Here is a 24,532-nt window from a genome sequence, read left to right as displayed (position 1 = left end):
TAACGGGTGATGACTTTTATTAGACTGACTGTCATTTGCACCAACCGTTTAGGAAAATCAGAGAAAAATATCATTTGCATAACAATTTGGAGCATGGTGTAAAGTGCAATACGAATTGCACATTGCTGCAATACCCTGGACAGTCACTATATATCTCCTTAGTGACGGAACCAAATTTTTGAAATCTGATCAGTGTCACTTTATGTGGAAACAACTCTGGAACGCTTCAACAAATCCCAGTGATTTTGAGAATGTTTTTTTGTGACACATTATACTTTATGATAATGATAAATTTAGGTCGATATGTTTTGTGTTTATTTATAAAAAATATCAAAAATTTGAGAAAAATTTAAAAAAAATTAGCAATTTTCAAACTTTGAATGATTATCCCTTTAATCCAGATTGTTTTGCCACAGCAAAACATCAATAAATAACAATTCCCGCATGTCGGCTTTACATCAGCACCATTTGTAAAATGATATTTTATTTTGTTAGCATTTTAGGAGGTTTAAAAATGTAGCAGTAATTTTTCAAGGAAATTTACAAAATATTTTTTTTTTTAGGGACCTATCCATGTTTGAAGTACCTTTAAGGGTCTCATATTGGGAAAACCCCAAAAGCTATACCATTTTAAAAACAGCCCCCCCTGACATATTGAAAACTGCATTCAGGTAGTTTATTAACCCTTCAGCTGATTTTCAGGAATTAATGGAAAGTGGCATGACAGAAATGAAAATATGTATTTTTACCACCTCAATGCAACTTCTAAACAGGTTACAACAGCCGTCAGACTCTGAGGCTGCTATTTGGTCATGAATTGCCATGGCAAACATCAGGACAACACAATCATGATCTGAGGGAACCAATTGGGATAAAGAGGAAGCCGACACACTTTTGTTAACCATTTATATGATGTAGTCACTAGGGTTGAGCGAAACGGATCGTTCATTTTCATAAGTCGCCGACTTTTGGCAAAGTCGGCGTCTCATGAAACCGAGCCGATCCCTGTGTGGGGTCTGCCATGCGGTACGCGACTTTCGCGCCAAAGTCGCATTTCAATGACGCTAAAAGCGCCATTTCTCAGCCAATGAAGGTGGACGCAGAGTGTGGGCAGCGTGATGACATAGATCTCAGTCCCCACCATCTTAGAGAAGGGCATTGCAGTGATTGGCTTGCTTTCTGCGGCGTCACAGGGGCTATAAAGGGGCGTTCCCGCCGACCGCCATCTTACTGCTGCTGATCTGAGCGTAGGGAGAGGTTGCTGCAGCTTCTTCGGAAGCAGGGATAGTGATAGGCAGGGTACATAAAGCCACAAACCGCTTGTGCTGTAGCGATTTCCACTGTCCAATAGCACCTTTTGTTTGCAGGACAGTGGAAGCTACATTTTTTTTTCCTCAGCGCTGTAGCTCATTGGGCTGCCCTAGAAGGCTCCCTGATAGCTGCGTTGCTTTGTGTGTACGCCGCTGTGTAAACCAACTGCTTTTTTCAAAGCACAAATCCTGTTTTTCCTTCCTTTCTGCACAGCTATCTTGTGTGTTTGTCCACACTTTTGTGTGCAGCAGTCCTTTTACAGCTGCCTGCCATACTTTTCTGAGATAACTGCAGGGAGATAAATATTGGCAAGTCTGCCTCCGTGCCATTGCTGTGTGTGGCATCTCTCTCATTGTGTGGCACCGAAAACACTGTGTAATACTTGGCCTTTTTTTTTTTTTTTTTCTAAATTCTCCCTTTTCCAAAAAAAAAAAATTAGTGGGAGATAAATATTGTCAAGTCTGCCTCCGTGCCATTGCTGTGTGTGGCATCTCTCTCTCATTGTGTGCCACTGAAAACACTGTGTAATACTTGGCCATTTTTTTGGGGGGGGTACATTCTCCCTTTTCAAAAAAAAAAATTATTGGGAGATAAATATTGGCAAGTCTGCCTCCGTGCCATTGCTGTGTGTGGCATCTCTCTCTCATTGTGTGCCACTGAAAACACTGTGTAATACTGGGCCTTTTTTTTTTATTTTTTAGGGTAAATTCTCCCAGAAAAAAAAAAAAATTGTGGGAGATTAAGATTGGCATTTCTGCTTGAGTGCTGGGCCTGTGTGTGCCATCTGTCTCAAATTATTGGGCCACAGAAAACCTAGTGTGTAACATTGGGCCTGATTTTCCTTTCAGTGTCAGGCACCTATAAAGGTATATATAAATCCTACAGAAGTTTGAGTTCACCTTATAAGTTGTTTTACAGTAACAAATAGTGTTACTTTGGTTACGTTTTGAAAGCAATGAGGAAGTCTAGTGGAAGAGGTCATGGCCGTGGGCGGTCATTGTCAGCTGGTAATGATGGTAGTGGTGGTGGAGCATCAGGTGGTCGTGGTAAAAGCAGTACAGCACCTAAGTCTCGAGTTGTTGAGCCAGGTTCCTTGTCTGGCTACACAAGGCCTCGAACGCTCTCTTTTCTGGGAGTAGGAAAACCACTTTTGAAGCCAGAGCAGCAGGAACAAGTATTGGCTTTCATTGCTGCCTCTGCCTCTAGCTCTTTCGCCTCCTCCTCGGAAAGTGCCAAATGTCAGAGCAGTGCATCGTCAGTGGATGCTCCCGGTCAGGGACAAGTCGCTTCCTTGTCTTCTTCACCCAGAACAAGAGAGAAGGATGTGTCAGGAGACACAACGGGTTACTCCATGGAGCTCTTTACACATACCGTTCCTGGGTTAGACAGTGAAACAGTTAACAGGCCATGTCCATTAGAAAGTGAATCGGACATGGAGTGCACAGATGCACAGCCACAGCCAGATTACTATGCTGTTCCTTTGACTCAGACCAGAACATTGCCCTCGCAGTGTACTGAGGCAGAATCAAACCCAGCGGAGACTATGGTGCCCCGTCACGGACGCTATACCACCGGCTTACACGGTGACACAGATGAAATCGCACACGACATAGAAGAGGAGGTCATAGATGACCCAGTTGTGGACCCCGATTGGCAGCCATTGGGTGAACAGGGTGCAGGCGGCAGTAGTTCTGAAGTGGAGGAGGAGGAGCCGCAGCAGGCATCAACATCACAACAGGTTCCATCTACCGGGCCCGTATCTGGCCAAAAACGCGTGGCAAAACCAAAACCAGTTGGAGGACAGCGTGGCCATCCGGTTAAAGAAGCTCAGTCTGCAATGCCTGAAAAGGTATCCGATAGTAGAAAGAGTGCAGTCTGGCATTTTTTTAAACAACATCCAAATGATCAGCGCAAAGTCATCTGTCAAAAATGTTCAACTACCTTAAGCAGAGGTCAGAATCTTAAAAGTCTAAATACAAGTTGCATGCATAGACATTTATCCACCATGCATTTGCAAGCCTGGACTAACTACCAAATGTCCCTAAAGGTTGCAGCACCCTCGGCCAATGAAGCTAGTCAGCAACGCTACATCCCTTCCCTCCCTGTAAGCCGACCATTTCCCACACCACCTGCAGTATCTGTGCAGCTTTCGTCGCCAGGCCAAAGCAGTCAGGGAATAACCAGGTTAGTAGTAGGAAACACTGCATGTAGGGCACCGGCAAGAATACCATCTCCAACCCTCTCTCAGTCACCCATGTCCACCGGCACCACCGCTAGTTCCACGATCTCCAGCTCTCCAGTCCAGCTCACCCTACACGAGACTCTTGTTAGGAAAAGGAAGTACTCATCCTCGCATCCACGTACACAGGGTTTGAACGCCCACATTGCTAGACTAATCTCACTAGAGATGATGCCCTACCGGTTAGTTGAAAGTGAAGCTTTCAAAGCGCTGATGGACTACGCTGTACCACGCTACGAACTACCCAGTCGGCACTTCTTTCTAGAAAAGACATCCCAGCCCTCCAACAGCATGTTAAAGACCGCATCGTCCATGCACTCAGGCAGTCTGTGACTACAAAGGTGCACCTGACAACAGATGCCTGGACCAGTAGGCATGGCCAGGGACGTTACGTGTCCATCACGGCACACTGGGTGAATGTGGTGGATGCAGGGTCCACAGGGGACAGCAATATTGGGACAGTTTTGCCTAGTCCACGGTCAAGGAAAGAGTTGGCTGTAGGTGTTCGCCCCCCCTCCTCTTCCTCCTCCTCATGCAGAAGCGAGAGCTCGTCCACACACCGCAGTTGCACATCCACTCCATCCGCAGCTGCCACTGTTGCACACCAGGTGTGCCATTATGGGACAGCTAGTGGCAAGCGTCAGCAGGCTGTATTGGCAATGAAGTGTTTGGGCGACAACAGACACACCGCGGAAGTTCTGTCCGAGTTCTTGCACCAAGAAACTCAGTCATGGCTGGGCACTGTACATCTTGAGGCAGGCAAGGTAATGAGTGATAACGGAAGGAATTTCATGGCTGCCATAGCCCTTTCCCAACTGAAACACATTCCTTGCCTGGCTCACACCTTAAACCTGGTGGTGCAGTGCTTCCTGAAAAGTTATCCAGGGTTACCCGACCTGCTCCTCAAAGTGCGCAGACTTTGCTCGCATATCTGCCGTTCGCCCGTACACTCCAGCCGTATGCAGAACTATCAGCGGTCTTTGAACCTTCCCCAGCATCGCCTAATCATCGACATTTCAACAAGGTGGAACTCCACACTGCACATGCTTCAGAGACTGTGCGAACAGAGGCGTGCTGTTATGTTTTTGTGGAAGGATACACATACACGGGCAGGCAGTTGGATGGCAGACATGGAGTTGTCAGGTGTGCAGTGGTCGAAGCTCCAAGACCTCGGTCAAGTCCTTCAGTGTTTTGAGGAATGCACACGGCTGGTTAGTGCAGACAACGCCATAATAAGCATGAGCATCCCCCTAATGCGTCTGCTGATGCAAAGTTTGACGCACATAAAGGAGCAGGCGTCTGCAGCTGAGGAAGAGGAAAGCTTTGATGACAGTCAGCCATTGTCTGGTCAGGGCCGTGTAGAGGACGCGGGAGCGGGCGAAGAGGAGGAGGAGGACGAGGAGGATGATGGGGATGAGTACTTTTTTAATGAGGAAGCTTCTCCTGGGCCAACAGAAATTAGTGGCGTTGCAAGGCCGGGTTCTGTTTTTTTAAGGGAGACAAGTGACGTAGATTTGCCTGTAACTGCCCCTCAAACCAGCACAACCGCAGATTTGCCAACAGGAACTTTGGCCCACATGGCGGATTATGCCTTACGTATCCTCAAAAAGGACCCACGCATTACTAAAATGATGAGCGATGACGATTACTGGTTGGCCTGCATCCTTGACCCTCGCTATAAAGGCAAATTGCAAAATATTATGCCACATGAGAACCTCAAACAAATCTTAGCAACCAAACAAGCTACTCTTGTAGACCGTTTGATTCAGGCATTCCCAGCACACAGCGCCGGTGATGGTTCTCACACAAGCTGCAGGGGGCAACATGGCAGAGGTGTTAGGGGTGCACAGATCAGAAGTGGCCTTGGACAGAGGGGTTTTCTGACCAGGTTGTGGAGTGATTTCGCAATGACCGCAGACAGGACAGGTACTGCAGCATCTATTCAAAGTGACAGGAGACAACATTTGTCCAGTATGGTTACTAACTATTTTTCTTCCCTTATCGATGTTCTCCCTCAACCGTCATTCCCATTTGATTACTGGGCATCAAAATTAGACACCTGGCCTGAATTGGCAGAATATGCGTTGCAGGAGCTTGCTTGCCCAGCAGCTAGTGTGCTATCAGAAAGAGTATTCAGTGCTGCTGGTTCAATATTAACCGAAAAAAGGACTCGTCTGGCTACCCAAAATGTGGATGATCTCACCTTCATTAAAATGAACCACTCCTGGATTTCAAATTATTTTGCCCCACCTTTCCCGGCTGACACCTAGCTTTCCTATAAAAAAGTCTTGCTTGTGGACTGGTCTTACTGAGTGTTCCAATCTGTTAATTTGCAGCAGCTGTATGTCCAGCCTACGACATGTTTACACCTCCCCCAATGGGAAAAATCCCCTCACGGGGCCGTTGTCTCGCCACTTGGCGCAAGCACCCGTTACAGTGCTGATTGTCTGAAGAGGCGGGTGTGCCCGCTTTTGGTCGACGGCATTGCCACTGGGTCCCTCATAGTACAATGTAGTGTCTCTGGCGGTGGTGGTGCGCACCCAACGTCAGACACACCGTTGTAACATGAGGGGCCCTGGGGCGGTACCGCCGGCCACAAGAGAGTTCCCCCCCCCCCCCCAGCTCAAACTGTGCTCTACCACGTGCAAAATTATCTCGCACAGCTCCACCAATGTTTAGTCTATGCACTGACATCATTCAATGCCTGGCACTGACAAACAATACCAATTTGTTTGCATCTATGATGCTAGTTAAAGTAGTCTGGGTCAGTGTCCTATATTGACACCAGTAAATACTAATTTACTGCCAAATTACTTTGTCATAAACTCTGCAGATGAGCCCACCCCTGTACCTAAGCATGCCACCCTTTTTTTACTTATAGTTGTTTTGCGAGACATTAACATCTATTTATTTTTTTGGAGTACTAACTGTGTCAGACACTCCTTGCAATACTCCTCCACTGACCACAATGCTGCCTGGAGTGCCTGCCTGTGTATCCATGTAACCGATGTAAAACTGCCATGACTGCCTACTGTTTGTTATGTTAGGCCTTTGTGAGCCTGTCTGCGGCCCCTACTTGCAATACTCCTCCACTGACCACAATGCTGCCTGGCTGTGTATCCATGTAACCGATGTAAAACTGCCATGACTGCCTACTGTTTGTTATTTTAGGCCTTTGTGAGCCTGTCTGCCGTCCCTACTTGCAATACTCCTCCACTGACCACACCAATGCTGCCCGTGTACCCCTGGAACCTATTTAAAAGTTCATAGAGCCTAGTTATATATTTTATTTACTATTAATAAGGCCATGATGGACTACGCTGTACCACGCTACAAGCAAACCAGTCGACACTTCTTTTGCGAGAAAAGCCATCCCAACCCTCCACCAGCATGTAAAAGACCGCATTGTCCATGCACTCTGGCAATCTTTGAGTACAAAGGTGCACCTGACAACAGACGCATGGACCTGTAGGCATGGCCACGGAAGATTACGTGTCCATTACGGCGCAATGGGTTAATGTGTTGGATGCATGGTCCACAGGGGACAGCCTACTAAGTCTGTCTGCAGTCCCTAATTCAAATTGTCCTCCACTGTCTAAATCGGAGCTTCCACCTTCTGGCTTTCGGCCTATAGTATCAGAAATTAAACTGCATTTGGCCTTCAACTTTGGTTACGGCCTACTAACTGTGTCTGCCCCTCCCTGGTGTTAGTCCTCAACTGAATAAAGAGGAGCTTCATCCTTCTGGCTTTTGGCCTACAGTAGCAGATATTATACTGCATTTGGCCTACTAGTGTGGTTGGGCCCTTAAAACAGTGTCTGCTGCTCCTGGGTTTGCTACTCCACTGAACAAAGCAATGCCGCCTGTTTAGTCCTGTTACCAATTTTGAACTGCATTTAGCCTACTTTATTCTTTGGCCCTATATCTGTTTCCTCCTCATCCTGCCCATTGCCCAGCCACTGCTAGATGAGTCTGCTGGTACATTGACCTAGACCACTACATTCCCCTTGCACTCTACACAGCCAGAATCTGACCCTGCTGAAAGTAAGTTTCCCCTTCCCGCATGTTATACCACCTTACACAGGGACAAAGAGGAAGGTGCAGATGAAAGTGCAGGTTCCTTCATCAGGTGGGGGGGCATACTCGTTGGCAACATCACTGGCACAGGGCCCCTCAGAGTACGCAAATGTGTCGCTGCTGGTGGGAGGCGCCCCCGCCGTGCAAACACACCGCTGTACTTTGAGGGGCCCTGTGCCAGTGCCAATGCGAACAAGTGTGCCCCCCTGCTTGCTCAGGATCACAGCACTTGCAACGTTGAAATACTTTCCTCTCCCTGCTCCACCGCCGTGACGTAGTCCACGATTCCTGGGCCCACTAAAACCTTGAACCAGCCCTACCCCCCACAAATTTGCCAAATGACCCCCAAGTTCCATTGAACAACTATTATTATAAAGTTAATTAAGATTGACAAGCTTCAGAAACAAGAATGGATGTTTTTGGCATTAAAATGGGCACTGTAGGTGTTTTCCTGGCCTCCACACTGCCGACTATGCTTCCCCATTGACTTGCATTGGGTTTCGTGTTTCGGTCGATCCCCGACTTTTAGCGATAATCGGCCGACTGCACTCGACTCGACTCTGGACAAAGTCGGGTTTCACAAAACCCGACTCGATCTTAAAAAAATGAAAGTCGCTCAACCCTAGTAGTCACTATTGACAGCAGCATCTAAGGGGTTAAACAGATATGGACGGTGCAAACACTGATCATGGCTTATACAGAAAGCTGTCAGTTATAGTGTACAGCCGACAGCTGCTGGATTGTCACCTCTATGGGGAGGCTATTCTCTTATATCTCAGGTCAGTTAAAAGACTTATTGGCTGTCATTAAGGGGATATACAGTGTGTAGGTACACAGAGCACATGTTGTAGCACTCACCTAGGCTGTAGCCCCCTACCGCTGTGGCCCTTTCAAACCTCTGATCATTGATAGTGGTATTGTTACCAATCAGATTGCCCGTTCTATCATATTCTCCACCCACACACAGACACACAAATATTATCTGCCCACACACAGACACACGCACATATTCTCCGCCCACACACAGACACACGCACATATTCTCCGCCCACACACAGACACACACACACACATTCTCTGCCCACACACAGACACACAAATATTATCCACAGACACACGCACATATTCTCTGCCCACACAGAGACACAAATATTATCCGCCCACACACAGACACACGCACATATTCTCCGCCCACACACAGACACATGAACATATTCTCCGCCCACACACAGACACACGCACATATTCTCCGCCCACACAGACACACGCACATATTCTCCGATCACACAGACACACACACACACACATTCTCTGCCCACACACAGAGACACACAAATATTATCCGCCCACACACCGAGACACGCACATATTCTCTGCCCACACACAGACACATGAACATATTCTCCGCACAGACACACGCACATATTCTCCGCCCACACACAGAGACACACAAATATTATCTGCCCACACACAGACACACGCACATATTCTCTGCTCACACACAGACACACAAATATTATCCGCCCACACACAGACACACGCACATATTCTCCGCCCACACACATACGCACATATTCTCCGCCCACAGAGACACACACATTCTCTGCCCACACACAGAGACACACAAATATTATCTGCCCACACACAGACACGCACATATTCTCTGCTCACACAGAGACACACAAATATTATCCGCCCACACACAGACACACGCACATATTCTCCGCCCACACAGATACACACACACATTCTCTGCCCACACACAGACACACAAATATTATCCGCCCACAGACACACGCACATATTCTCCGCCCACACAGACACACGCACATATTCTCCGCCCACACACAGACACATGCACATATTCTCCGCCCACACAGACACACACACATTCTCTGCCCACACAGACACACAAATATTATCCGCCCACACACAGACACACGCAAATATTCTCCGCCCACACACAGACACATGCACATATTCTCCGCCCACACAAACACATGCACATATTCTCCGCCCACACAAACACATGCACATATTCTCCGCCCACACAGACACATGCACATATTCTCCGCCCACACACAGAGACACACATATTCTCCACCTACACAGAGACGCACACAAATATTATCTGCCCACACAGACACACGCACATATTCTCCACCCACACACAAACAAGCACAAATATTCTCCGCCCACACACAGACACACGCACATATTCTCTGCCCACACACAGACACGCACATATTCTCTGCCCACGCACAGACACACAAATATTATCCGCCCACACAGACACACACACACATATTCTCCGCCCACACACAGACACGCACATATTCTCCGCCCACACACAGAGACACGCACATATTCTCCGCCCACACACAGAGAGACACACACATTCTCCGCCCACATACAAAGACACACAAATGTTATCCATCCACACACTCTTCCTCCTTCTGACATCATTTCCCTCTGACAATTCACAGCATTTTTGGCAGCAAATCTGCAGCAAATATGCAAATCTTTTTACACCTACACTTTTGCTGCGGATTTGACTGACTCAATTGAAGTCAATGAGGCAAAAACGCTGCACAAACAAAAATAATTGACATGCTGCGGAAAATAAAAGGATGCAAATAAGGGCGGAAATTTCCTGGTCATGAGAACAACACTTCAGGAATGTCATTGCATTACCTTGCTTTTAGTATTCCATTCTGATTTTGGAGCATTTACACGCGTAAAAGAACGCCGCAAAAATGCATCGTGTGCACATAGCCCAAGGCTGAGTTCGCACTAGGCGTTTTTGCAGCTTTTTTTAATGAATTTTTATGCAAACTTTCACTTGTGTTTTACATTACCAGCAAAGTCTATGAGATTTCAGAAATCTCATGCACACACAATGTTTTCTTGTCATCAGTATTCTGTGTTGTGCATGGTTTTGTGCACAATGGAGCATGTCACTTCTTTCAGTGTTTTTCACCCATTGAAATGAATGGGTGGTGAAAAAATGCTGAATAAAGGCACCAAAAATGCAGATATTCGGTTTTCCTGCTTTTTTTGTGCCAAAACACAATTCTATAGAAAAGGAATTTTATTCAACACAACACTTTATCAGCATGCACAAGAGACAAGTCTAACATGCCAAAACCACAGCAAAAAAAGCAGCAAAAAAATGCAAGGAAAAAACAAAGAAAACATGCTTCTTTCCTACCAAGAGATCAGGTTTTGCTGCAGAAAAAAGAAGCTGAAAAAACAGCTAGTGTGAACCTACCCTAAGTGAGTAAACATGTTTAGAATAAAATACATTATAATAATTTTTATTATAAGCACTTACAACATGGTGTTCTGAAGCTTACAAAAATTCCAAACTATAAATGACTGCAATGTCTAACGGGCCAATAAAGTTTTGACCTTTTAATACAATTTTGTAGACAGAAATCTATCTATATAATCGTCTAAGGGTCACTTCCGTCTGTTTGTCTGTCATGGAAATCCCGCGACCAATCAGCGACGGGCACAGTCCGGCCGCGAATTCGCCCTTCCCTACTGCCCTCCAGTCAGTGCCCCCATAGCGGTTTAGCAGTCCGTTAACGTTGCTATTAACCCTGTGTGATCAACTTTTTACTATTGATGTTGCCTATGCAGCATCAATAGTAAAAAGATCTAATGTTAAAAATAATTTTAAAAAATAAAAAATCATTATATTCTCACCTTCCGGTGCCTTTCCCGCTTCTCGCGATGCTCCGGTCCCAAGAATTCATTGCGGCAATGACCCCAGATAACGTAGCAGTCTCGCGAGACCGCTACATCATCACGTGTTATGGCCGCAATGCATTCTTGGAACCAGAGCGTCATGAGGAGCATCGCTAAACGCCTGGGCTGGATCCGGGTGCCGCCGGAAGGTGAGTATATAATTATTTTTCATTTTAATTATTTTTTTAACAGGGATATGGTGCCCACATTGCTATATACAACATGGGCTGTGTTAGATACTACGCGGGCTGTGTTATATACTGCGTGGCCTGTGTTATATACTACATCTCTGTGCTATATACTACGTGGGCTGTGTTATATACTGCATGGGCTGTGTTATATACTACGTGGGCTGTGTTATATACTGTGTGGGCTGTGTTATATACTGCGTGGCCTGTGTTATATACTGCGTGGCCTGTGTTATATACTACGTCTCTGTGCTATATACTACATGGGCTGTGTTATATACTGCATGGGCTGTGTTATGTACTGCGTGGGCTGTGTTATGTACTACGTCTCTGTGCTACACACTACGTGGACTGTGTTACATACTGCGTGGCCTGTGTTATATACTACATCTCTGTGCTATATACTACGTGGGCTGTGTTATATACTGCATGGGCTGTGTTACATACTGCATGGCCTGTGTTATATACTACATCTCTGTGCTATATACTGCGTGGGCTGTGCAATATACTATGTGGGCTGTGTTATATACTGCATGGACTGTGTTATATACTGCGTGGCCTGTGTTATATACTATGTCTCTGTGCTATATACTATGTGGGCTGTGTTATATATTGCATGGGCTGTGTTATATACTGCATGGCCTGTGTTATATACTGCATCTCTGTGCTATATACTACGTGGGCTGTGCTATAAACTATGTGGCTGTGCTATATTGTGCTGTGTTATATACTATGTCTCTGTGCTATATACTACATGGGCTGTGCTATATACTACATGGCTGTGCAATATACTACATGGCTGGGCAATATATTGCGTGGGCTGTGCTATATACTACTATACATATTCTAGAGTACCCGATGCGTTAGAATCAGGCCACCATCTAGTTTAGTTTATATATATATATATATATATATATATATATATATATATATATATATATATATATATATATATATATATATATATATATATATATATAATTATACAATCATCTAATTCTGTCTGTTTGTCTGTAACGGAAATCCCGCGTCGCCGGTGGCTGGCACGACCAATCAGCGACAGGTGCAGTTCTGTCAGTCACAGTGCCACGTAGTTCAGTCTCGTTTACTGAACAAGTTCTGTCAGTCACAGTGCCACACACAAATATATTATAGTGTCGATGTACTTCTTTCGTCCCATGATTTATTTAAATACAGTTAGATATTCCTGTAATGGTTTATATATTTTGATGATCTGTTTAATAATTTCATTCAGTTGTATTGAGTTCTATGAGCAATAAAATTTAATGATAATGTATATGGAGCGCCCCCACGTACAAGGTTAATGGGGTACTCGGCACCAGGTCCTTCAGTGTTCTGCGGGGATGTCACGGTGGCCCGACCCGGTCTGTGGTCCTTAGAGGGGCGTCCAATAATGGAAATAGTTTTTATGGTTTTGGGAAAGGTCTTTAAAGAGGAAGTTTGTGACGCCATCTGTGGTATTCGGTCAGGGTGACCGACGCTGCTTAGGGGTCCTCTGGGGTGATGTAATGGCAGCTAGATGGTATACCTTCCCACAGGTGAAGTGTATCCCCAGGGCTCCCCAGAGGTGTAGATGGTGATGGTGGAAGATGTAAGGCGCAGTGATTAACGAGGACACAAGGTTGCAATCTCTTTACCCTTTACTGGAAGCTTCAGCATCCACAGTCCAGGGTACCGACCACAGGGTAGGCAGAGTCCGGCCGGTCCGAAGGCAAATCCAGAGTCCCCTTATCCAGGTGGAAATCAGTAGCCTTCTTACTAGCGCCTGTGTGTTGTAGTACCTTCCTGCTGAGCAACTCGGTAAGGTCCTCACAACTTTCGTAGATGATCTAGATGTCTTCCTCTCTGTCCCCCAGATGATATGGATAGGACAAACCCATATGACTGATGGCCTGAGGCTTGTTTATAGGGACCCTAGAGATGCCCCGACCCCCACAATTTGCCACTGTGTCTTCTTAAGTATTTAGGTCGGGCAGCCAACTTGGAATTGACTGTCCTGCTGGTCTCTGAAGTAATGCGTAGAGACAATTACTCCCTCGGTGTTCCGGCCACTGGCTACGTGCCTCAGAAGGAGGCAGCCTTTACAGGGCAGAACTCCTTCTGGTGTTTTCTCCTTGTGCTGTGACTTCGTTTCTCACTCTCTACAACACAGTTCTCTTCATGTCCTTTATTAGGATGCTGCCGCATGTGAGGCAGGCGCAGCTCTGTAGCTTTCTATCCCGCTAGGCCTCTGTCAGCATCCCACCCCTGACAGGGACCCTCTGTCTGCAGCTCAGATGTTCCTCCTTTTCCCCCTGTCTGCCTGACAGGAACTCACTGGGTCAAACCCAGGCAGCGTCTGACTAACTTTCTATCCAAACCACCAGTTTTACCCTTCTGTGAGGAGTGCCCTACTAGATAGGAGCATAGCTCCCCCTGGTGGATTGGAGTGTGAAGTGTGGTGTATGTTTTGTGATACCTGGTAGGAAGATCTCCTTTATTACCTTCAGACGTAATATCACTACCCCTGGTGGAGGAACGACATTACTGCAACAACCAGGACTCTGGGGCGCTGCACATACATTTTACCCGGAAAATCCTGTGAATTCATTGCATTATTCTTAAATCTTCATAAATAAACTACATACATATTCTAGAATACCCAATGCGTTAGAATCGGGCCATCATCTAGTGTATATATACATATATATATATATATATATATATATATATATATATATATATATATATATATATATATACACACACACACACTAGATGATGGCCCGATTCTAATACATTGGGTATTCTAGAATATGTATGTAGTTTATTTATGAAGCTTTCACAATAATGAAATTTATACACAGGATTCGGCCGGCCGTGCAGGCAGGGTTGACAGTAGTGGTAGTTGTAGTAGCAGTTGTTTTGACACAAGGTGGCATTATGGTGACAGGAGATGGCATAGCAGAGGTTTCAGTGTGGGGTGTCACAGTGTCTCGGCCTTTATGGACATTTAGGGCAAACCAGCCCTTTTCACCAAGGTGCCTGGTGTATGTGACAGTCCCCTGGATACAAGTCTCTATCTGGGTGCCCTTCCCAGAGATGATATTCTACGTCCCTCCTATTCATGAATATTTCTGCGTAGAGGCCTGGTTCTTTTATAAAACCCCAACCTCCTTGCAGCTTAAAGGCGACGACTGTGCCCTGCTTACGCGGGGCCTGGTTGATGGTGCGGTCCTTGGGGGCCTGTGCTTTAACCTGTAGATCCCGCTTATCAAAGGCTCTGCACTGGGCCTGATGTTTTTCCTCCTTCTCCTCCCACTTGTGGGCAAGCTGGGCCTAGTAGTCCTTCCAACTAAGAACCTCTACAGTCTCTCCTTTTTGTTTCTCCACCCCAGGGAACCCCATAAAATCTGGTCCGGGATTCACCCAGCGGTATACAACTCTCTCTGCTCGGATCTCACTGGGCAGGCTGGCGGGCTGTATCGGGGCCTTCAGAAACCGCTCCATCCCCGTGGCATGGTCCCTGGGCTCGAGGTGTTGGAGCCGGCTGGACCCGCGGGGAGGTGGCACTGCTATCAGCAGCTCCTCGGTCACCAGGGCAGGGTCGGCATCCTTATCTGCCGCAGCGGTGTCCTCAGTGCCAGTCGGTTTCACTGGCGGCGGGGTCTGCAGCGGTGCTGGCAGCGGCTCTGGAAGCGGTGCAGGGAGCGATGGCGGCGGTTTTGGCGGCAAATCACAGTCCATCAGTTATACAGTGTCATGATCCCTTCCAGGGTTTATTAGTGTCTGCCCTTTTTTCTGGATGGATCATGTCAAGGGTTAACTTTGCTCTGCCTCATTCTGGGTTCAGGTTTGCTATTTAGCACCCATGAATCTTGTTGGCAGTGTCAGTTATAGTTCTGCCTTCGGCGTGTTAACCTGACCCTGCTGGTAGCTCTTGATTTGCCCTGCTGTGAACCCTGACTTGTCCTGTGTTTGTTAACTCCCTTTGTCTGCCCTTTTCCCAGTATTTCTCTGTCTGTTTGTCTGCTTGATTCTCCGGTTCTGATCTTCTGGCTTGGTTATTTACTTAGTTGCTGTTTGTCCCTTTTGTACCGTATTTGCCCGTTCTGGTTTACTGATCTCTGGCTATGTTCTGACTATCCATCTGTCTAATCCTATTATACTGTCGTGCTATCTAGTGTTTTTTGACTCGGCTTGTCTGACCACTCTCTCGCCACTTGATGGCGTCTGTTCTGCTGTCCTGTGAGTGCAGTCTTACTTTCCTCCCAAGCCCCCTCTGGTGGAGGTTGCGCTGTACTGAACTGCAGCAGCCTGACATACAGTCTTTTAGCAAATAGCAATTCAGACACAGTTCAAGCACAATTCTGGCACACTCTCCAGGTGCACATGACTTGATTTTCAGGCTTAAGTAGATCCTGTTCGTGACGCCAAAGTTGGAGCGCCCCCAGTTAAGGGCAGCGGGGTACTCGGTACCGGGTCCGTTACTTCTGAAGTGGGGGATGTCACGATGGCTTGACCCGGTCCGTGGCCCTAGCAGGATGTCCAATAAAAGGTGTTGGGAAAGGTCTTTAAAGGGATAAATGTTCTTGACGCCACCTGTGGTATTCGGTCTGGGTGACCGACGCTGCTTTGAAGGGTCCACTGGGGTGATGTTATGGCAGCTAGATGGTATACCTTCCCACAGGTGACGTATGTCCCCAGGGCTTCCCAGTATGCAGATGGTGGTATGGTGTGAGGCACAGTGAAGAACGAGGACACAAGGTTGCAGTCTCTTTACCTTTTACTGAAGACTTCAGCAATCCACAGTCCAGAGCACCAGATCACAGCGCAGGCAGAGTCCGGCCGGTTTGAAGGCAAATCCAGAGTCCCCTTATCCAGGTGGAAATCAGTAACCTTCCTCTAGCGCCTTGGGTGTTGTAGTACCTTATTGCTGAGCCTCTCATAAGGTCCTCACAACTATGATGGATGTTCTAGATGTTATGTCTCTCTCTCTCCCTGTCCCATGTATAGGATAGGACAAACCCGTATGACCGGTGGCTTGAGGCTTTTTACAGGGACTATCATGCCCCAGCCTCTCGTGGGTGCCACCTTGCCTCCTGGGTACAGGGCGGGCAGGTAACATGAAATTAGCTGTCCTGCTGGTCTCTGGAGCAAGGCATAAAGGACTGTTGCTCCCTCGGTGTTCCGGCTACCGGGATCCTGCGCCTCAGGAGAAGGCAGCCTGTGCAGGACAGAACTCCTCCTGGTATCCGCTCCTTTGCTTTGACTTCTTCACCGTCTCTGCAATACAGTTCGCTTTAGTGCCCATTCTTAGGAACTGACGCACGTCGGGCAGGCGCAGCTCCGTGGCCCTCCGTCTAGACCTCTGACAGGATCCCACCCTTGTCAGGGACCAACTACCTGAGCCGAAACTCAGCCAGCAACTGCCTAACTTCCTATCCAGACCAGTTTTACCTAAGTGTGAGAAGTGCCCTAATAAATAGGAGCATGGCTCCCCCTGGTGGACTGGAGTATGAAATGTGTTGCATGTTTGTGATACCTTGTAAAGAGATCTCCTTTTTTGCCTTCAAATGTAACATCACCCTCCCCTAGAGGAGAATGACATTACTGCAATGACCAGGACCCTGGGGCGCTGCACAAGCCTATCACATGTTTGAAGGCACTACTCAGTAAACTAACTTTGCCCTGTTCCCTCCTTCCAAATATTATTCTGAATCTGCACTCTACTATTCATCTGTCTCCACACCCTCCATGCACACGATAACTGCACTTGATACTTGACTATTGCACTTAAACACATGGGCTGATGACCGGATCATGCAGCTTTATATGAAAATCCCTATTTATTATAATTGCCAGACGCGAAATAACAAGCACTTTTCACCTATTGTGTCCCCCCCATTTCCTTGTAGATTGTAAGCTTGCGAGCAGGAACCTCACTCCTAATGTCACTGTTTAAATTGTCTTAACTTGTATTGAATTTATTGTCTGTACATGTCCCCGCTTAATTGTAAAGTGCTGTGGAATATGTTGGCACTATATAAATGAAAATTATTATTATTATACTTAGGATGGTTTGCACGTGATGGTGGCCATCTTGGATGACTTCAGAAAACCCCTTTAAGTATGGCTTAAATAACGCATGCATTTTTTCATAATAAGTCATACCTCAAGTAGGAAGGTGATGTGGCTCTGCCTGTAATCATCTCCGTAGGAGTCCAAGATTTTCATGAGGCATCTGAAATATGTACAAAGCAAAAGAGAATGAGATCTGTGCAATATAGCCCTTCACTAATGTTTCCAAAAGGGTCCCCTCTTCTGAGGGTGGTCAGGATCAATAATTCAGCATACTTGGGAAAAAAAATAATGACTTTCAGGATCAAAGAAGCAGTTGGAAAGATCAGGGTGAATCGAGATCTGCCTCACACCTGAACTGGGCTAATGCTGACCCTTGCTTTGCCTGCGCTTATGTGCAAGACCTTGACCCATCAGAAGTCTTGTATTCTTGGACAGATGAATTCAGCATGGTGTGCACAGGGTCTACTCTTATTAATGTGATAAGAAAGTACCAACCTTCTTTCTTGTTTCAGCTTTCGTGTTATCTTCTGAACCTGGTGAAGTCTGTTCAGGATTCTCTAATTTAATTAATCACGCAATCATGAAGCACTATACACTGTAGCCGAGAGCGAAAAACCTCAGCTCTCCCAGAACACCCCCAGGGCGTCCAATAAATAGGACCACTCAAAGTAGAGACATATACGAAAAAATAGAGTAAAAAAGTCCACAAATACATAATTATGTATAAAATGTATAAATAGCGTTTTATTACAATCAATCAAAAAATACAAAACAACAACAAAAACATAAGTCAAACAATGCAGAAGTGTACTGTAGACACTCTGCAGAACAGAAAAGAACAATAAGGAGGACACATGACGGAAAGTGGAGTAGGGAGAGGCACTATAAATACATCGTCGAACCCTGTTGAAAAAGCCATTTGGCGAAACGTGCGTTCGGGGGCGGTGAGAAGGAGGGGGCACTTTCTGTGATTATTGACATGGGTAAGCCTTTATGATGCTATACTTTATCTATGCTGGTTACATGGATGGGATACCTTTGGGACCCTTTGCCTGTTAATAGGTATTTGTTTGGCCTGCTCACATGACCTAAGAAATGTATTTATAGTGCCTCTCCCTACTCCACTTTCCGTCATGTGTCCTCCTTATTGTTCTTTTCTGTTCTGCAGAGTGTCTACAGTACACTTCTGCATTGTTTGACTTATGTTTTTGTTGTTGTTTTGTATTTTTTGATTGATTGTAATAAAACGCTATTTATACATTTTATACATAATTACGTATTTGTGGACTTTTTTACTCTATTTTTTCGTATATATAAGGATTCTCTAATTGACCTAGAAAACCAAAAAACAATAATCAGGGGTATTGATGTGGAAATTGGTTATATAGGTCGCAAAAAAAAACCATTCTCCATCAGGTCTTCATTCTATATCAATATGGTCCTTGGAAGGAATAAGTCATGTGCCGCTCTTTGTACTAACCACACACTTCCTTATTTCCTTCACTGTATAAATATATATATTTGATCCATTGCTGAATTTGTAAGTTTACCCACTATCAAAGACATGAGCAGTCTATAATTTAAGGGCAGGTTAAATTTAACATTGAGAGATAGAGTATCAAGAATAAAATCCAGAAAATCACATTGAATAATTTATATACATTTATTTGCATTTTGCAGTGAGAAATAAGTATTCGATACCCTACCAACCATTAAGAGTTCTGGCTCCCACAGACCAGTTAGATGCTTCTAATCAATTCGTTACCTGCATTAAAGACAGCTGTCTTACATAGTCACCTTTATAAAAGATGCCTGTCCACAGACTCAGTCAGAGTCTAACCTCTACAACATGGGCAAGACCGAAGAGCTTTATACGGATGTCAGGGACAAGATCATAGACCTGCACAAAGCTGGAATGGGCTACAAAACCATAAGTAAGACAATGGGTGAGAAGGAGACAACTGTTGGTGCAATAGTAAGAAAATGGAAGAAATACAAAATGACTCAATCGACATCGATCTGTGGCACCATGCAAAATCTCACCTCGTGCGGTATCCTTGATCATGAGGAAGGTGAGAGATCAACCTAAAACTACATGGGGGGAACTTGTTAATGATCTTAAGGCAGCTGGGACCACAGTCACCAAGAAAACCATAGGTAACACATTATGCTGTAAAGGTTTAAAATCCTGCAGTGCCCGCAAGGTTCCCCTGCAGAAGAAGGCACATGTGCAGGCCCGTCTGAAGTTTGCCAAAGAACACCTGGATGATTCTGTGAGTGATTGGGAGAAGGTGCTGTGGTCAGATGAGACAAAATTGAGGTCTTTGGCATTAACTCAACTCGCCATGTTTGGAGGAAGAGAAATGTTGCCTATGACCCCAGAACACCATCCCCACTGTCTAGCATGGAGGTGGAAACATTTTGGGGATGTTTCTCTGCTAAGGGCACATGACTACTTCACCGCATCAATGGGAAAATAGATGGAGCCATGTACCGTAAAATCCTGAGTGACAACCTCCTTCCCTCCACCAGGACATTAAAAATGGGTCGTGGCTGGGTCTTCCAGCAAGACAATGACCCAAAACATACAGTCAAGGCAACAAAGGAGTGGCTCAAAAAGAAGCGCATTAAGGTCATGGAGTGACCAAGCCAATCTCCAGACCTTAATCCCATAGAAAACTTATGGAGGGAGTTGAAACTCCAAGTTGCCAAGCGACAACCTCAAAATCTTAATGATTTAGAGATGATCTGCAAAGAGGAGTGGACCAAAATTCCTCCTGACCTTTGCGCAAACCTCATAATCAACTACAAGAAACCTCTGACTGCTGTGCTTGCCAACAAGGGTTTTGCCACCAAGTATTAAGTCTTGTTTGTCAGAGGGATCAAATACTTATTTCTCACTGCAAAATGCAAATAAGTTTATATAATTTATACAATGTGATTTTCTGGATTTTATTTTTGATATTCTATCTCTCAATGTTAAAATTAACCTACCCTTAAAATTATAAACTGCTCATGTCTTTGTCAGTGGGCAAACTTACAAAATCAGCAAGGGATCAAATACTTATGTGTGTATAATATATATACATACATACAGACAGACACACAAATGATGAATTGGTTCATATTTAAATTATAGCAAGATGGCAGCAAAAACAGTTATGTACAAACCTGTTCAATTTCTTTGCAGTGGTGATTCAAGGCAAGGAGCTTTCTCCTACTGAGCTCTCTCATGCACAGCTGCGCCTCTTCTTCCTCCTCGTCTTGTATGTTGTCGTCACTCAGGCCTCCATCAACAAATTCAACCTCGGTCTCCAATTCACTTTCTAAAATATTACCACCAAACAGAGGTGGAAGAGCTCAGATCCAGGTGGCACAGAAAACTCCTCAAAGTTTACAGCAGCCATGATGGAAATTCTAAGACACCAAAGTAAAAAAAAATGGCGTTTTAGATTTATACAGCGTGAAGTCCATTACAACCTTCATCTACTTGAAAGCTTCACTAATTTGGATTTTGAAAAGTGATATGCAAATTGCATCTTCAGAGAGGAAGAGGACTAGAACTCTATAGTGCCACCTGTTGGAAGTAGGAATCCTAAAAGTCACTATCGATCCTTTAACGAGCCTTGCCATGTTACTTTGGATAAAAGCCAAATCAGAACCGCTATTTGCAGGCTCATGTTTCAGTGTGTTTCCCCTCATCAGTGCAAAGTATGAGATCTGATTTGACTAGGTGAGAGGTTCTGGAGTGGGGTTTAAGGGGTAACGTTTCTCCTTGTGCAGAGTGCCAAGCCTGCCATGTCAGAGTAAGGAGACTTATACGCCATGCAATGCTCCTCTGGGAAGTTAAATATGCAAATTGCCTCTCAATAGAGTAAGGGGACTAGAAATCTAGCACCACCTATTGGTAAAAGTAATCTTACAAGTAAATATTGACCCTTTCACGAGCCTTGACACGACTTAGGATAAAAGCCAAACCAGTATCTCTATTTGCAAACACGTGGTCCAGGGTGTTGCCCTCAAAGCTCTTATCGAAATTGCCCCCTTTATAAGGTGGACAACACCAGGTCCAGGAGCAAATCCATACAAAACTCTACTGTTAGAAGACATCTTGTGCCTGACAATGGAAGCTGCAGGGAAGCAACTTTATTGGACAGGAGAGATAATGTATAAATGCTGGGGGTCCAGTTGCTGTGACTCCCACCTTTCAAAAGGGCAGAGTGCCACAGTCCCCAGTCTTAGGCTACTTCCACACTAGCGCCGGTACGGGGCCGTCGCGCTGCGTTGGCCCGACGTACCGACGCATGCTGTGAAAAAAAATGCACAACGGGGGCAGCGGATGCAGTTTTTCAATGCATCCGCTGCCCCATTGTAATGTCTGGGGAGGAGGGGGTGGAGTTCCGGCCGCGCATGAGCGGCCGGAAATGGCGGACACGACGCACAAAAAAATGTTACATGTAACTTTTTTTGTGCCAACGGTCTGCCAAAACACGATGCAACCGTCGCACGACGGTTGCGACATGTGGCCATACGTCGCAATGCGTCGTTAATGTAAGTCTATGGGGAAAAGACGCATCCTGCAGACAACTTTGCAGGATGCGTTTTTTCTCCTAAACGACGCATTGCGACGTACGCCAAACAACGCTAGTGTGAAAGTAGCCTTAGTGAGTATGTGCGACAGCTGCACAGTTCATTGTCCATACTGATAGTGCAGCAGTGGACACACCTGCACCTTAACAATTAAAGGGATTTTCTAGGCTTAAAAGGAGATGTCCTGTGAAAACAAGTAATTTCCTATCAACAGACTCTCATGCAGATTGGTAGAATGGGGAACTTTTATCGGCAGCGAGGAAGCTTGACCGCAGCTCCATTCATTCTGCTGCTCCATTCATTCCACACTCGCCTTTTTTCCGGCAGCCTCATAGAGAATGAATGGAGCAGCAGTGGACATCTGACCTGGGGATAAAAGTTCCCTGTTCTGCCAATCTGTGTGGATTCCAGCAATGAGACACGAGCTAATCAGCAAGTTGTCCATTCTTGTGGATAGAAGATTGGTTATAACCAGACAACCCCATTAATTCAAATTGTTCTTGGGATCAGGGGGGTCTTAGTAGCTCGACCCCAAGTGATCATGTTCTTAGTATGTAGCCTGTGGATTGGTGATTTAAAGGGATTCTGTAAGCAGGATTTCACTTCCCAAACTATTTATATGTGCATGTAACCCTTTAAAGACAAGCCCAGCAATACCTTTACATGGTTCCTCCGTTATTGAGGAATCAAAGTTGGAATCGATATGCAAATGAGGCTGAAGAGCTATGGTAGATCTGAAGCCTCTGTCACTCCAGCTCTATTTCCTCCTGCTTGACTGACAGCCTCTATGCTGGGTGACTTCAGGCAAATCAAGGAATAGCCCAGTGTGGCGCCATTATGTCATCTCCACTTGGAAGGAAGAATCTGCCACTAATACTCCTGTGGATCCCGCCACTAATTCACGTGGATCTTGCTGCAGATTTGTGGGGGTGATTACAGCGGATGTTACCCCTCTCACCCACATTGCCAGCACCCACTGCAGATTTTACATGTACAGATCGTGGTCATCCCATACGAATCTATCCTTACTCTGCAAGTGCTCTAATGCATACACACGTTTATGGGTGCAGGTTCTGCACCAGGGGGATACTACTGCCAATGTAACAGCGGGGTGACAACGCGACACAACACACATGTCCCTGTGATATACACGAGCAGCATCACTGGTAGAAGCCATTTCCACTCATTACCCTGACATCACAGGACAGGAACGTGTCCTCCTCTTCTGCACGTACCTGTTCACATCGTCTGTCGTCCTTCCTCCCAAATGCAGCATAATAGAAGCCATGCAACACTGGTGTATACAAATAAAGTTACACTATACAAAGAGAAAAAAAAACATCAGCTGATCGACCAATGGAAGCGTTGAATAGACTGTGGGAGAAGATGGTGGTCCCAGAAGAGGAGGAAGCAGAGGAGGATGCGGAAGGGATACAGTCTCTAAGTTCAAAACTATTGTCATACAGGCGGGTGCCACGAGAGGGTGGATTACTGCGATCAAGGGGGTCTGGTGATAACAGACAAACTGTTATCGAAGGTGCAAGATCAAAGGAACAAATGGAGGAGGGAGTGGTGATGGGCGAGCAACTGTCAAATGAAAAGGATAATCCTCCCCTCTCTGTTGTTCATGGTTGGCGGGAGCGGACGGAGCAAATGAGCTTCATTGTTACCCAGCCACCAACACAGCATGGGCTTGGACCTCACGGTAGAGCCCGACATACGAGTGCCTTCTTGCTGTACTATCTACAACATGATCCCCGTATAATTATAATTATAATTAGGAATACTGCTGACTAGTGGGTTGCCACTCTGTTAGATCCACGTTATAAAACCAAATTTTGCCAGATGCTTCCCGCCCTGGAAAGGGACCCGCGAATGCTGGAGTATCGAAACACACTTTTACACAACCTTAGGAGAGCTTTTTCCCAAGACAGCAATGAAGCACACAGTTCACATCACAGTTCTAGACTTCCAACCTCTGGCTCGTCAATTCGTCAACGCCAAAACATTAGCAGCAGCAGTGGTGTAAGTGGAAGAAGCAATTTCGGTGAGTCCTTTGACACTTTGTTTTAGACCAGCTCGTGCACTAGCACAACAGAGTCCAAGTCATATTTCCATATTTGTGGAAATATGAACAATCATGGTTGGTCTACATCTGCTATATTAGTTGTAGTGGAAGACGTCTTGGTTCCAGTTATACTTTTTCTATTCTCGTGACAGTTATTCCACTTCAGTGGTGTCAGGCCCTCATTTTTTTAAATGTGAAAACTCCAGGTTGGGTGTCCATCTG

General features: G+C 45.7%; 1 protein-coding gene across 1 annotated transcript; it reads right to left on the bottom strand.

Annotated features, from left to right (window-relative positions):
* Positions 1-17,736: 17,736 nt before the first annotated feature.
* Positions 17,737-23,489, bottom strand: LOC143803675 (TCF3 fusion partner homolog). Its single transcript, XM_077281454.1, is given in 6 exon segments — positions 17,737-17,812; positions 18,148-18,209; positions 18,269-18,273; positions 20,820-21,011; positions 21,014-21,069; positions 23,478-23,489. Coding segments are annotated over 5 exon segments (381 nt in total). The 5' UTR covers positions 21,060-21,069; positions 23,478-23,489.
* Positions 23,490-24,532: the final 1,043 nt, after the last annotated feature.

Source organism: Ranitomeya variabilis, chromosome 2 (assembly GCF_051348905.1).
Source record: "Ranitomeya variabilis isolate aRanVar5 chromosome 2, aRanVar5.hap1, whole genome shotgun sequence".
NCBI lineage: Eukaryota > Metazoa > Chordata > Amphibia > Anura > Dendrobatidae > Ranitomeya > Ranitomeya variabilis.
The sequence above is the reverse complement of the archived record's forward strand: the minus strand, read 5'-3'. Positions and strand labels throughout refer to the sequence as shown.